Source organism: Rhinolophus hipposideros (assembly GCF_964194185.1).
Source record: "Rhinolophus hipposideros genome assembly, chromosome: 6".
NCBI classification, from domain to species: domain Eukaryota; kingdom Metazoa; phylum Chordata; class Mammalia; order Chiroptera; family Rhinolophidae; genus Rhinolophus; species Rhinolophus hipposideros.
The window spans coordinates 72,272,390-72,288,871 of NC_138052.1; the positions used below are offsets into that span (position 1 = coordinate 72,272,390).

General features: G+C 39.0%; 1 protein-coding gene across 1 annotated transcript in view; it reads left to right on the plus strand.

The window, feature by feature from the left end:
• The first annotated feature begins 2,020 nt into the window (after nt 1-2,020).
• Nucleotides 2,021-16,482, plus strand: part of FAM117B (family with sequence similarity 117 member B) — a 72,865-nt gene continuing 58,403 nt past the window's right edge. Inside the window, exon 1 of the mRNA XM_081051717.1 lies at nt 2,021-2,806. Coding sequence (XP_080907843.1) covers nt 2,200-2,806 — 607 coding nt within the window. The 5' untranslated portion in view covers nt 2,021-2,199. The remainder of the gene's footprint in view (nt 2,807-16,482) is intronic.

Here is a 16,482-nt window from a genome sequence, read left to right on the forward strand (position 1 = left end):
CTTAGAATTCTTTGGTCTGGTTTAAAGTTAAGCCCTAAACTGATTGAGTGAGGTAAGCTGTCAAATAAGATGAAAAACAGGCATTGTCTGGAAATGTAGAGTTTGAGTTTCTATAGGAAACATCACTTGAAGCAAAGGATGAACTCAGGGTTGAGCCAAGGACATTTTAACTCTTTAATCTAATGAACTTTCGTGCTGAAATCAGTACTTTAGCTCAGAAAAATTCAGTCTCTTGCCACCAACAAATAGGTCTCTACTAACATCGAAAGTGATCAGGAAACTGAAGACAATAGGGCTGCTGAACGCCCCTGGTTTAATTCAGTAAATATATATTGAACTCCTACTTTGTGCAGGACAAAGTGCCGGATACAGCTTCCAAGACATCCTTATTTAAAGGCTTATCTCCTCTCTTACCTATTAAGACCAGCCTTAGCTCTCTGTATGGATTTTGTTGGCAGTTTCCTGTGTGTCCTGTCTAGTAAGAAGCTGTTTTTGTTTACACTCCAGGTTATGGGGATGGGTCCTGATGTCAGGTCTATTCAGAGCACAAGTCAACTAGGCAGTTCCTGGGCTTGGGGCCTCTCTTTGTGGTGGGAGAGAGAGGAGGAGGAGGAGGTGATAAGGAGAGATAGGGACCTCTGAATCACATGGAGACTGGAACTGTTGAGTACTCTCTACATATCACATTCTCATTTAACCCTTCGTTAATATTCACAACAATTGTATGAAGATGACATTGTTTAACTGCATTTTACAGCTAGTGACCTGTAAAAAGCCACACAGTAAGTAGGATATCTGGGAACCTGAATCTCTTTTCGAAGTCTTCAAAGGCTTTCCACCAGAATACCCAGGGATCCAGTAGAATTTCAGGTCCAGAGCAAATCACACTGTGCCTTCCACTTTTTATAAGACGCAATCTGTCTAGAATGTACATTTAATAAAGTAGTAAAGGGAAAAGAGGTCATGGACAGGAGATTTCTAGCCTGAGAGGTATGTGGGATAAGGGTCCAGCATTTTTTTTTGGTCTATACGATGAGCCCCTAAGGTTATTTCAGAACGTACTGTTACCGCCTGCCTTCCTGAGTTCTTGCCCATAATAGAGAGCCGTTTCCTCCACTAGATAAAAATATGAATGGCTGGTCCAGTTTTGTCTCAAATAATGATTGTGAGGATCAGATAAGGCCCTTTGTAAACTATGGCACTAAACTATGGCATTCACAAATTTGTGAGGTAGCATACATCTTCTCAAGGTATCATGGAACTGTGAAGTAGCTGATTAAAATAAATTCTTGATTACTTGAGATACAGGAGGGCAGTAATAGCATTTGCTAACTGGACTTCGTAGATACAATCTAAAACTGCATTCTAACAAGCAATTTTAATCTTTCTGAGTTTTGGCTCTTTGTAGAGCTTAATAAAAAAAAAGAGACGAGGTGTGAAATGCCAGTAAGATTAATTAAATTTCTTCTCCTTTGAGCTCTGCCCAAACATTGATGTAATTAGGGCACAACAAGATGAAGAAATAAAAAGCCAGAAAGACGTACCGGTACGTTCATGGCTTCTGTCAGTGAATACTGAGGTAAGGAAATGAGTTAGGAGTGTAAGACTTAAGACATCCCTGGGGACCGCTATGATTCAGGACATTCCCTTCGGCAACATGCCACAGTCTGAGTACCCAGGGCACCCCGCAGTAGGAAAGGAAATACGCGCTTGGCGAAGAACGCGCGTACTCACGTGTATACACACACACACACACTTACACACGCGCGCGCGCGCGCACACTACACATACACACGGCCTGTTTCCTCCGCTCCCCCTCCCCCGAGGGGCGGGTCTATTTCTCTTTAAAGAGCAGACGGTCTCCGCGCAAACCCAGGCTCTAAGAGGCCCCAGGGGCCCGGGACCCGAGCTGCTCGCAGCCAATGGGCGCGGTGGAGCGGCTCGAGCGCGGCTGACGCTGCACCAATGGGCGTTCGCCGGGGGCGGGGGAAACCGAGGAGACACTATTGTTGATGAGGAGAAGCGGCGGCGGCAGCGGCTACACCGCCTCGTTGCTGCCGGCCGTGGCTCGGGCGTCCCCCGGATTCCGGCCTCATCACCCTGTCGTGGGGACCTTCCCTTCGGCCTCCAGAATCCTATCCCTTCAACCTAACAACAAAACTCCCCGTCTCGCTCAGTCACCAGGGAGGGTGGACCGATATGTCCCAGCGGGTGAGGCGTAATGGGTCTCCCACGCCGGCCGGCTCCCTTGGGGGCGGTGCGGTCGGCACGCCCGGAGGAGCCGGGAGCCGCCTGCAGCCCATGAGGGCGACGGTTCCGTTCCAGCTGAAGCAGCAGCAGCAACATGGCAGCCCCACGCGGAACAACGGCGGCAGCGGCGGCGGCAACAACAACAGCGGCTGCTGTGGCGGCGCCCCAGGCCCCTCAGGCGGCGGCGGCGGCAGCAGTGGAGGGGGCCCGCGCACAGCCTCACGCAGCACGAGCCCCACGCGCGGCAGCGGGGGTGCGGCCGCGCGCACCAGCCCCACGGTGGCCACGCAGACGGGCGCGTCCGCGACCTCCACGCGAGGCACCAGCCCCACGCGCGGCGCCGCGGCCGGGGCTCGCGGGAGCCCCCCGCGGCCGCAGCCCCCGCCGCCGCTGCTGGGCACCGTGTCTTCGCCTTGCTCGTCGCCCACCCACCTGTGGACTGGCGAGGTGAGCGTGGCCCCACCCCCAGCCCGCGTCCGGCACCGGAGGAGGTCCCCGGAGCAGAGCCGATGCTCCCCGGAGAGGAGGAGCCCGAGCGCCCCCGTTTGCAAAGCAGGTACGTGCTGGGGGCCGCGCGGCGAGGGGAAGGCGGTGCTGGGAAGGGGTCCCGCGCGTGCGTTGCTACCGCGCGGGGATTGCGGCGCTGCCGCCGAACCGCGGGGGCCGGGGTAGGGCTGGGGGCGGGGCCCGAGTGCTGCAGCCCCGCCTCCCCCGGGCCAGCCTCGTGCCCGCCTCGGTGTCGCCCCGCCGCTCTCATTCATTTCTCAGCCGGCTCCGCGCCGGTTCCTACGGTGGAGGTACAGCCGCTAACCTTGGTCTTTGGCTGATAAGTGTTACTGATAAACGTGGGATTCCGGCCGCGTGCTGGTTACCGCTTACCCTCATTTGGTGGTGAGGCTAGGAGTGGTTTGTCACTTTGCTTTAGTGACATGGTTAATTTAGGATAGCACTGTCTGCTGCTAAGTATTGCTGTTCCACAAAACAGTTCCAGATTTGAGGGACTGAATACGTCAGCAAAGCATATTTGGATCCCTGAAGAGACGTGAGCCTGGGAGCGTACGGTATTAGCATTTCCTAAGACTTGATGAGTGGATAGCAAGAAGTGAGAAGTAAATTAAGCAAGGTTCCTGTAGAGAGAGTTTATGTGCTTTGTCTGAGGGTCTGGGTGTATTTCTGATACACTGATTTTGTGTTTAGGATGTAAAGCCATTCATTTGTTTTTTTTAAAAACTAAAATCCAAGGTTTGTCTCTGTTATTATTTCAGGGACCCCAAAATTGTTTTATCTCTATATCTGGGAGTTTTTTTGGGAAAGGTCCTGAATGGCGCTGTTGAGTTCCACTTGAGTCATTCATAAAGAGGAACTCAAAAGATTCAAATTGTGGAAATGGAAAGAGATGAAATTTATCATCTGATCGCTCGCCTGTTAGAGTCTAGTGAAGGAAGATATGGGTGGTTTTTAGCTTATGTATAAATACTGACAATATATAACTTTCTCTTTCCCTGTTTGGGAAATTTCTGTTAAAATCTTTCAGGCAGAATGGCCGGGAATTTCAGGAAACAGTACAGTATTTCCTAACCAAACAAACAGATGAAGTGGTTCAAGAGTTCATTCAGAAATGCAGGGAGTAGGATGAATTTTTCTATTTATTTTGTCAAAGAATTTAGACAATGGAAACTTTTTTGGGAGAAAATTATCCTGAAAAATGATCAATAGTATTTTCTAATTAGAGCAAGAGGATAGTTTTAAACCTTTTGAAAATGTAAAATGCTTTTGAAAAACTTTGTTAAAAGAACTAGAACCCCCTCTTCTCTCAAATAATAGCTATCACTGAGCTCCTGCCATGTGGTGGGTGATTTACCTACAAGATCTCATTTTGATTCTCACGATAGATTTTAGAGATGTTAAGTAACAGGTGATAGAGTTGATACTTGAGTTTTGCTGGGTGGTACTCCAAAACCATGTCTTTTACATTTTATCAAGGAGATAGCTTTATAATGTGTGAGATAAAACCTGGGAAATACATAACACACCAGAATTACATGTGCTTAGTTTTTGAAGCAACTCTTAGAGATATTTGGTGAAGGTAATTGCCACAATTTACCTTCAACCTTCTGGAGCTGGCATAGTGTGGCAGGTAGAAGGGAAAGACAGCTGCTTAAGTGGGCAGTAGAGATGTAGATAGAAGGTGGTTACTCCATTCTGATAACAATTTTTTCTGATCTCTAGAAGGGCTCTATTTTCTGGGATCTTGGACTCCTGATGTGCCCACTTTTCATGTTTCCCAAAGTTCCCTTCTCCCAGATCTGTCATACCATAGAGTATTCATGCTGTAAAATGAACATTCTTGTTATCTCCACCCCACCCCCCCAAAAAAAACCTCCAGAAAAATAAAAACTCTTTCCTCTAGGCAGCACTCTCAACTACTAGGTGTGAAAAGGGATCCTGCTTATTATTAAGTTATGCTGAAGTGGATGTCTTGATAGCTTCCTTCCCAGGAATGTATTCTTGTTTCACTATAGTGAACTTCCATGCAGCGTCGTACAAAACATTTTCGGATTTTGAGTCTTCCTTCATAGCACAAACTAGACTATTTGCTGTTTTCTCAGACTAAAACTGGAAGGAGAGAAAAAGAAAAAAGGAGAGTCTTTTCAATTGTTAGATTAAAGAGTAAAGAGAGATTACTACTACTAGTTTGCACCTTCAATGAAATGTAGAAATCCTTACTGGTAGAGGGGAAGTGTCCACCTTATGTTAGTTCTATAAACCTCATGTTTATCAGGCTGCCAGCTTCTGGGTGTCTATCGGATGAACTGGATGTCATAACCTTTTTTAGGGATCCAGTATCTGAAGAGTCCCTGAGTCTAATAAGGTCGCAGGATCTTTAGAGGGTCTTCCCTGTTCTGCTGGATCCCGACCCAGTTGCTTTGTTCCCCCAGGATTAGAGCTGATCCAGAATTTACTTCTCTTGACTACTATAAGGTAATCCAAGCATCGATCCCTGACGGATATTTCAAACTTCCCACCTTCAGTGCCTGTTGTTTCCATGGCAAAGTGGTTTGTCATTAGGAACTAAGACATGCTTTGAGAAGGTAGCTAGGCAACAGTGATAACTGTAGATAAAACGGTGAAGAAGGTGGGGTTTGTTTTTGTGCCTTCCCTCTTTTTACCTGACTTTGTCTTCATAAAGTATCAGATAGATATATTGTAAAAGGAGAGTTGGCATAACAAGTTAGGAGAATAGGCTTTGAATAGACAGTGTGGATTTAATGGCTGTGTTCCACCACTTAGAAGCCATGTGATATGGGGAAGTGAATAACTTCCTGACCCTTAACTTTCATCTATATACCTCATATCTACTTCATATGGTGGTAAGGGTTACATGAAAGAAAACTGAAAAATACTCAGCACAGTACCTTAGTATAAAAATTAGCTATTGTGTATTATTTTAGTTTTGCTTCTAGTTTTAGTGACTATAACATAAATTGTAGGCTTAGTTTTCATGGTTGTACGGCATTTCACATTGGAGAGAACGTTGCCCGGGAACATCCAGAACTGTTTCTCTAAGTGTGGTCTGTAGTTCATCTGTATCATAATCACTTAGGGTCCTTGTTAAAAATGCAGGTTCCCAGGTTCTAGTACAGACTTTGAAAGTCTCATTCCACTCCACTGTGATTTTACTGTGCTCTAAATTAAAAAAAAAAAAGTCATTAAAAGCACCAAAGGGAAATATTTGAAAACTCCTCATTAGAGAAAGTTATTTTTTTGCAGTGTGGCTGTTGTGTTTATGCTGATTTCCCCCTTACTTTGGATGTATCATGTTGTGTATGAATTTGGCTGTTTATTGGGGTAGGGGAAGTGGCAAGAGCAGCAAAAAGAGATGGACTTCTTTGGACTAATAATCAGTAATTAGAGTACCAGAACTTTATATTTGTGACATCTTAGATTTCTACTTTTTAGTACTTTGTGGAGTACACAGCTTTAAGAATTCAGTGTTTCTCCAGCATTCAGAGGATTGCTGCTAACTTCTCACCTTCAAGGAATCCTTTTAGTTTGTAATGTACGCATTTTATGTTTGAAGATGAGGTAAAGTAGAATCTTACTATTAATTCAATATTTTGGCTAGCAGAATTTACATTTAATTAAGTTCAATTCTGTAAGCTTTGATTACTCTGTGTTCAATACAAAAATGTAAAAGAAGCAGGGAACTCCAGAGACTCACAGAGCAGCCATATAAGACAGGTACATAAGTATATAATATGATAGGCTCATAAAGAGTGAATAATTCTATATAGGATGGGTGTAGAAGTTCTGGCAGAGGAGATGGCTTTTGATTTGGGTTGGAAAGGGAGGAGCAGAACTTTATAGTTGGATCATAGAGGTGTGACAATATATCATATTCAGTCCTATATGTCTTAAAATGTAGAGTGTAGCATGTTGGGGAGAAGAGGGAGCAGTAGGAAAAGAGAAGAAAGGTAAGTTATCACAATGGGCTTAAATAGAATGTATTCATGGTTAATAGCTCTTGAGCCAGACTGCCAGGATTCAGATCTTGGCATTACCACTTACTTAGTGGCTGTTTAACTTCAGGCAAGTTCACTGTACAAAGGGAATAGTAACTAATAGTACTTACAATAGAGGATTATTAAAAGGATGAAATCTTGTAATCTTCCTGTGGGTAAAGGAATCTCTCGTTGTTAGCTGTTTTCATATCATCTTTATCATCCTAATCATCCAATTGTTTAGGCATTAAAAGTTAATTTGTTATAAGAATTCACATTCTTAGAATTCGTAAGAGTTTATAAATACTTAGGATGAGTAGATTATGAATTTGAGATAGGAGAGACTGTAGGAAAGTAACTTACAAAGGCATTGGATACCTGAATTTAGGTGCAATGGCAGTGGGAATGGCAAGGAAAAGAGATTTGAGGCGACTTTGATATGGTCAACTGTTGGATTCGGGGTTTGAGAAAGGGGAGTTGAAGATCGTAGTTTGGTGGTACATAAGCAACACAGAGGGAATGCAAATTTAGGAAGAGAAAATGAACTCAGTTCTAGACAAATTTAGTATGTGCTGTCAGGAAATCCAGGTAATTTTCAAGATTTTGGCAAATACAGTTTTAGAACTTAGTGGTGCAGTTTGAACTGGGGGCAGAAAATTGGGACTCATTGATTTCAATTCAATAAACATTCATTTAACAATACTTGAAATGACTAATCAATCTCTAGGATGGATAAGATGATGGGGAGAATGCTAAAGATAGAACTCTGGGAGAAAAGAAGCATTTTAAGGGTAGAAACAATAGCCAGGGAAGAAGCATGAGAATGTGTGATAGGTGGAGAAATGGTAGCACATTGTTGAGAAAGCCAAAGATAGAGCAGATTTCAAGGGGGAGATAGAGGCTAAAGATTTTCAAATTCTGTGATGAGAACAAGTAGACTGAGCCTTTTGAATTTGGTATTTTGATCAGGTGATGATTTCTTGAGAGAGTAGTTTGAGTAGAATGTTGGTGGCACAAATTGGATTAAAGTGGTGGGTCAGGAGGTAGAGGTAATGATTATAAATTACTCTTATGGATTATAAATTACTCTTAGGTAAGTGAAAGGAAGGAAAGTGACAAAACAGGATGAATTATTGAGCTAAGGTTCATTTGTTTATAGGATGGGGAAAACCTAAGCATGCTTTATAGGTTTGGGGAAAAGATTTACAGGAGAATGAAAGATGATGGCAAGTTTAAGAGAAGATGGAAATAGTGGATGGAGCAAAGTCATGGAAAATGTGGGAGGAAGTGGGATCCAGCACATGGTATTGTCTGGAAATCTCAGCAACTATTAAGGACACTTTTTTCTCTGAGGATGGGAAGGAAGTAAGGGTGGATTAAGATGATAGATAACTCCGCAGTAGAAGGGAAGGACATTGAGAAAGTCAGCTACTTCCATCTCTAAACTACTTGAAGAAAAATAGCATGTTTGTCTTATTTTTAAACTTAAATTTAATGTTTTAATCTAAGTTCTGGTGCGTAATTTAAGATGCCAAAGAGCACTAAACATATAATCAAATGAAATGTTTGCCTGCCACATCTCTCCACTTGCACTTTCTGCTTCATAGGTTCAACTCTTCGTGGTTTCCTCGAGTTTACTTACATATTTCTAAATAACATGCTGGTACTACTCCTTCAAGATTGTTTTTTCAGCTTTATGTAATATACTAGTCTTTCTATACATATGCATATATATATGCTATGGAGAACCTAGACTTAGCTCCCATATTGCCATACTCCCCAGTTCTCCCATTTATAGTTGTAGCATTCTTTTGGTTAAATCATTATTGTTTAAATTACTATGACTGTGTACATACTGTTTACAGCAGAACCTTGTGGAATGCTACAATTACATTTCCTTTGTTTATAACTTTTTGTGCTCCTTGAAATTAAAATTGCTTTGTTTTTTTGTTCACTTTGTTTTCTATATACCTATAACAAACTCATCCTCCAAATTTTGGTAACAGAAACTTTCTTTTAAATATTTTAAAACAAATCAGGTATTTTGTTGTTTTTTTGTTGGACATATCCCTTTTGGAGTCTTCTATCCTATTTCAAACTGGCTTATTGATCTCTAGGTCTCTGGTGTAGTATCACTTTGAAACTTCTCTGGGAATTCTTTCACCTCTATTTTGGAAACTCTGTGATCTCTGGATTTTGTTTTGCTGGAGCATATAACCTTCAATAGTTTTTTGAGAGATGATACTGAGGTAGGAGAGGTAGCCTAGGAAATTGACAATAACAGGAGGTGCCTCACTGGTTACGCAAGTAACGAGTGACTGTCTCAGTAACTGCAGCTGGAGAAAAATAAGCAGTTTCATCCAGCAAGGCTAAGTCAGCCCTATGACTGGGACCTGACCTTTAGCTAGTTATAAGGTCATTATAATCTCATTTACATTGCAGTTACTGTGGCTTCCATCTTGTATCTGATGCCATGACAGTTCCGAGGAACCAAATTAGGAGGAAAAACCGGTAACGATGGCCCCGCCCAGGGGAAGGAAACGAATCACGTCTGTGGGTTGTTACCAGTTTCCTCCCTTGGAGGGATAAAAACCTGATTGTGACTTCCTCCATTTGACTAATTCTCTGAGTTCTCCCACACGTTTCTCTCAAGTGTGTATTTTCATTTTCAGTCAATTACTTCCGCTTTCCTGCATCTGTCTCGTGTCTCGCTCTTGAATTCTTTCTTGCATGGAGACTAGAACCTGGTCACTGCTGTTCTGGGTTGAGTCCTCTCTTTGACGTCCCCGTGAGCCCCCAGCAACAGTACGTAGGATATATACAGAGGGTGCCACAAAGATGTAGGCACATTTTAAGAAAGGAAAACTATTAAAATTGTAATACTCAATATATGCTGATAAAAGATGAATACAAGTCGTGTTTGACTTGTGCAATTACAGAAGGTGCTCAAAGTGGTTACCATCAGCGTAATTTTAATACAGTCTTTTCCTTTCTTAAAATGTGTATACATTTTTTTGGCATCCTCTGTATGTATTTGTGTGTGTGTGTATGTGTGTGTATTTTTTCTTTTTAAGATCTTGAATGTTTGCAGGTATCTGTCTTTGTACTTGATGGTTTGACTGGTGGTTATAGACCCCTAGGTTAGACATAATTTTTTTACTGAAGTTTGAAAGGACTTCATCTTGTAGCTTCTAGAATTGCTGTTAATGCCATTCTGATTCTAAGTTCTATATAGTGTGTGTGTGTGTGTGTGTGTGTGTGTGTGGTTTTCTTTATGGAAGTGTTATGACCATTCTGAAATGATGATTGCCTTGGTGTAGGTCAGGGTTTTTGTTGTTGTTGTTTATTTTTCTCCCCATTTAGTGTGCTAGTTATGCTGGCATTTTTCAATCTAGAGATTCTTCATTTCTGGAAACTTTTCTTCTATCATTTCTCCTTTCTGTTATCTTTGCTTTATCTTTTGGAACCCGGGCTCTATGGAACCTCTTGGGTTGAACCTATACTTTTCTTATTTCTGTCCTAATTTCCATCTCTGTATCTTTTTCTTCTTCCTAGCAGATTTATTTTATCCTCTATCCTTTCAACAGATTTTTAACCTTTGGCCATTATATTTTCGTCTTTCAAGAGAACTTACTCTGATTGTTCCTTGTTAGTGTCTTCTAAAAATACTCATAAAAAGTATAAATAAACTCAAAGTGTTCTTTTGCCCTCTTGTCCTCAGAGTCATTTTTCTCTTGAGTTTTGTCTTTCATGTGGGAAATTGTCTTTAGTTTCTATAAAGATTTAAATAAGACACATATGTGCTGATTAGTTCTGTCTTGTGGGTCAGGTTGGTAGACTGGAGGATCTTACTATAAAACAGTGATGCAAGGATTCTCAAATTTAGATTTTTTCCTTCTCTTGGGCCACTTTCCCCATGGAAGAGTCCTACGTATATTTTGCCTGAGATATGTCTTCTGTCCGTAAGTCCAGAGTCTGTCTAGTTAATCTCTCTAGAGCATTTTTCCCCAATCTTTGTGCTCTGGAGAAACTCTTGGAATAATTTTGTTATGAGTTGAGATATATTGTAATCATTAATGCTCTTCTGAGCATAGACTTATTTTTTCTGTGGAACAGTTTATTTGGCCAACTTATTATAAGCCTATTCATTTTGCATATTTTCCCCTCTAATTCTTGGGGAAAAACGTAGGTAACCTTAGCTTACCTTTCTTGAAATTAATCCCCTTTCATAGATTTCTTTAAAAACCCATAGGCAACCACAGTACATTTTGATTAAATGGGATTTAATTTTTCTAAAGGTAGGTTCGTAGATTTAATTTAAATAAAGTTATTTTTGTACAGTATTAAAATTTATTGACAAAGTTGTATAGTAAAACTAATAAAATCATAAGACAAGATAATGTGAAAAAAATTTAGCCTGAGACACAATTTTGTATAAGAATTTGAAAAAATTCTGAGGAACATGATCTGTCTCAAATATGTAGCTCTAGCAGAATTATTTACACATATGTTGATTTCTTAACCTCATTTATACATCTATACATAAAAATCAATATTTTAAAAAATAAAAATTTTATTTCTTAAAGGCGAAACATGTACTTGGATTTTTTTTTCCCTTTTGCTGTACAAATAGTCATTTCTGGGTTGAACTTGAAATGAGCACCACCACCTTTCTTTTTCAAATGAAATGAAACATTTTTTTCCTTGCTCTTGATGCTTGTTAAACAAGAAAAAGTTTGTTTATTCATATAAGAAGTTGAAAATGAAGCAAGTTATTCATTGCTTTTCTGTGAATGGCAAGACACTTTTCTTTCCAAAGAAATCTAGAACTTGTATCAGGAAATCTTAAGTTGAGCTTTATAATCAGACTGTAGCTAAATTACCACTTGTACGTCTGCTTCCCAGACTTGGTTGAAACCTCTTTTCTGCTGTTGCCTTCTTTCCTGTCTGTTGTCTTTGTGAGTTATACCCTCAAGGTATGTTTTTATTTCTGTAGTAGTATTTTAATAGGAAGTCGTTAATACTCTTTCTGGTAAAGGCTAGCATGAGGGCAAGGTGAAATCACCTGTAGTTTATTCCAAAAGAAAAATCTACATGACATTTTTAATTAACTAATTCTTCTTTAGGAACTAATGTAAAATTCTGTTGGAAGTAAACTTAAAAATTTTGGGGAATTCTTGCCCTCAAGGAACTGAAATGTAGGCTACCTACCAGCATGTATTCATCTTTCCCTCCTTTCCTCTTCCCCTTACTCTCTCTCTGCTCCCTCCCCTCCTCCTCCCTCCTTCCCTTTCTCCATCCCATCCTATCTTCTTTCTTTTTCTTTTTATGCAAGTAATACATACACACAATAAAAATTAAAATTATAAATTGGTAAAGAAAATATAATAAGCAGTCTTCCCCCTACTTGTCTTTAAGTTTATTCTTAGAGAAACCAGTTAGCTGTTTCTTTATTATTTCAGTTATGCATACGTGACTGTGCCTATAGATTTATTACATTATTTCATCAGATTTCTTTTGAACATTTAGATCATTTCCATTTTGCTGTTAAATGGCAGTGTGTTGAATATTCTTCTTTTTTTTTTTTTACATTTTTTTTTGCCTTTGTGTGTGTGTGTGTGTGTGTGTGTGTGTGTGTGTATTGAGAGCCCACTGGCCCATGTGGGAATCGAACCGGCAGCTTTCGGAGCTAGGAACATGGAGCTCTAACCGCCTGAGCCACCGGGCCGGCCCCATGAATATTCTTGTTTATACTTCTTTGTGCACTTGTGTATTAGTTTATCTGTAGGATAAATGCTTAGAAATGAAATTTCTTAGTCAAGATGTACATTTTTCTTTCTCTTGTCAAATATATTTTCAGAACTTGATATTAGTTCATATTTGAATTCCAAGATCCTGTTTTTTTTCTTATCTTCCTTTGGATTAATTATTTTTTGTGGTTCCATTTTACTTTTACTATTAGTAATTAGTTATTCCTCTCTATCATGCTGTTAGTGATTGTGCTAGAGCAGTGTAGTTCAAAAGAACTTTGCTGCAGTAATGGAAATGTTCCGTATCTGTGTATTCTAACATTTCACATTAGAAACATATCAATATACAGTCATGCACTGCTTAACGATGGGGGTACATTCTGAGAAATCGGTTGTAAGGCGATTTTGTCGTGCAAACATGGAGTGCACTTACACAAACTTAGATGGTCTACTCTACTGCACACCTAGACTATATGATATACCACCCTTTTATATACCGCGGTGTGTTGTAAACCAAAATGTGCTTACGTGGCGCATGACCTACTGTACCTTCATTTCCTGCCTCCCGTTCTTTGTGCTATTATTTGTCAAATATTTTGCTTCTCTGTTAAAAATCCCACAATGCGTTGTTACTTTTACTTTAAATGGTTAATTATCTTTTAAAGCAATTAAAAATAAGAAAAAATCTGTTATATTTACCCTCATTTTTACCAATTTCAGCACTCTTAATTTCTTTGTGTGAAATAGGGTGCTTGTAATATGCGAATGAAAAAGAGCTTTTGAGAAGCAAAGAATTAATAGGACCATTAACTGATTAGATTTGAGGGGTGAGGGAGATGAGAGCAAAATGATGGCTGAGATTTTGAACATACTTGGGTGGTTGAATTAATAATGTCATTATTAATTGGTTTCATAAATGCTATTCTGTGTGCATACAGAAGAGGCCATAGACTTTGGGGGCATAATGCACTAAAATTTTTAACATTTCAAAAATAATATGATAATACGGAAATTTTGTAAGATAAAAAGGATTTTTGTTTTGTTTTTGTGTCTTCCAATTTACTATTCTTAAAAAATTGTAACTGTTATTTTATTTGTTGTTCTACTAGGACTTACTAAGATCTATCTCGTAGTTTCTAACAAACCATTTGACATTAAATATGTTTTCCCATTGTGTATATATACTGATATTTGTAAAGATGGGGACCAGTGACGTCTATTTGTATTATTTTAGAATTCATGTTCAGTATGTGAAGAGCAGCTTATATGGTATTGAGAAGACATTATGGACTTGAGAATTAAAGAGAGAGAAAAAATATATTTTTGTAATATCTGGGGGTTAACAATAAAAACAAGAAAATACATAATATTACTAAGAAGAGTAGTACATACTTAATGGCAAAAGCTTGATATGGCCACAGGGGACACTTTAGTCAGAGTGCTTTGTATGCAGTCAGGAATTGTTAGGAGACTTGTAGGATAGACATCCTTTGTTTCTCTAGAAAGCAGTTGCCATTAATGCTATCCTTAAGAATTGGAAAGTCTACTCCTGGGAATTGATTTAGTGTCACAGGAATACTCCTACTTTTGAGATGTTATGCCTTAATTGTACAAGGAAGATTTAGGACCCACACCTTTGGACAATCTTCCTACCAATTAAACTTCTTAAAAAAAAACTGTGTGGTCCACTCAGTGCTTCTGTTATAATTAGTCTGTCCCTTTCGCCACTCAGTGGGGGTAGGGGGAACTTGCAAGATTTAAATGAGTCAAAATAAAATTTTTCAAATGCATGAATGGATGGCTTCCTATTTAAAAAGGCGTGTGCCCCCTACCCCCACTGAGTGGCGAAAGGCACATATATGTATGGGCATGAAGACCCATGTCCCATCCTTTCTCTTGTCTCTTTGTTCCCTGTTGGTTTGGAGGCCTTGGGTACTACTGGATTTTGCCTGTTTTGAGTACTATTTTCCTGTTTTATAATTGAGCTATGCTTATATTGCTAGCTCACTATTGAATATAGTATCTTCAATGATCCATGGAAATTCTGTTGGAAATCCCTTTAATACTGGAAAGTTTCATATTTCTAGTAATGGTTGATGAGATTATGCTGATCCATCTATACACTCTTATCTGATACTTTTTTGATTAATAGTATGCTTTTGACTGCTAACTGGGTTTAAGGCTAAGTATAGCAAGAGGTTATGGAACAACTTCCTCTCTGTAAAGCTTTTTTGCCCACATAGAGTCACACTTGGACAATATTATAACCATGTGAAAAAAATTGAAAGTGATAATTTTTTAAAGAGTCTGAATCGTCAAATAGGTAAGAAAGTATAGTATGCAATTAAATATGGGATTGAGTACTTTATCAAATTTATGAACTTTGGCTTACTCATTCTTTTTAGTGGACATTTGTTTCAATTTTCCTCCTTATAAATTACTTTAGTAAAAACATCTTTATAAATGTGTATGTTTGGGGGCTGGTGTGAGTGTGCATTTATATGTATCCAGTTTAGAAAAAAAATTCCCTAAGATTGAGAATGTTTGGTTAAGTTTTAAATAATTTAATGCTTTGTAGCGTTACTTTCCAAAAAACGATTGAATCAACTTACCCTGTTAATGGAAAGGAATGTGTCTACCTGTTGCTGTAAAGCCTTGTCAGAATTAGATTTCATGCCCTTTTTTCAGTTTTACCAATTCATTATGTGAGACAGTACATCATAGTTTTATTTGTATTTCCTTACGTATTTCCTAGGGTCATAGTGAGTATTTGAGAGAATATATTTAATCACCTCATAGAGTAGCTACATAATACCATTTAATAAGAAATAATAGTTGTTATTAAATACAAGGTTAAATATTCTTTTTAAATGCTTGTTCACTGTTTATGTGAAGTCTTCTAACTGTTGACTGACCGTTTATTCATTGACGAAGTAGCTAACATTTTTAGCTGTTATTGTTTTTAAAAGGTTTGCCTCATTTGGGCAGGTGTGTGTGGTCAGGTTGATTGAGCTATAATTAACGCACACTAAAATTCATCCTTGTTGGTATATTGTTGTATACATTTTGACAGAGCACAGTTGTGTAACTACAACCATAACCAAGGTATAGAAAATTTCTATCAACTGTAAAGTTGCCTTATGCTTTTTTAAAATCATTCCCCTCCCATTACCTCTAGGCTGTAACAACCACTGATTTGTTTTTGGTTCCTATAGTTTTACATTTTTCAGAATCATATAAATGAGTTATATAGTACCTAGCCTCTTGAGTCTGGCTTCATTTATTTAGCATAGTGCATTTGAGATTCATTCGTGTTACTGAATGTGTCAGTAGTTCATTCCTTTTTGATTCCGAATAGTATTCCATTGTATAGATGTACCCCAGTTTGTTAATTCATTCACTAGTTGAAAGGTATTTCGGGATGTTCATTCCTGATATTGGAAATTTCTGTCTTCTCTTTTTTTCCCCCTTAGCTTTTATAGATCTTGTCAAAGAACCAGCTTTTGTTTTCATTTATATTGTTATTTTTCTGTTTATTTCTGCTCCTGTCTTTATTATTTTCTTTGTTCCACTTGCTTTGAGTTTAATTTGGTCTTTTTCTAGTTGCTTAGATGGAAACCTAAATTATTGATTTGAGACCTTCTTTTCTAATAGATGCACTTAATGTTGAACATTTTTTTCTAATCAGTTGTTTAGTTGCATCCCATAAAGTAAAATTTATGTTGTATTTTCATTTTAATTCAGTTAAAAATATTTACTTTCTCTGAGGCTTCTTCTTGGCTTATGGATTATTTAGAAGGATTTTGTTCAATTTCTAAATATTTGAGGGTTTTCCAGGTAGCTCACTCTTATTGATTTTTAGTTTGATTCCAGGTCAGAAAACATACTTTCTATGATTTCATTTCTTCTAAATTTGTTAAGGTATATGATCTACCTTACAAATGTTTCATGTGCTTTGTATTTTCTGATGTTGTTGGGTG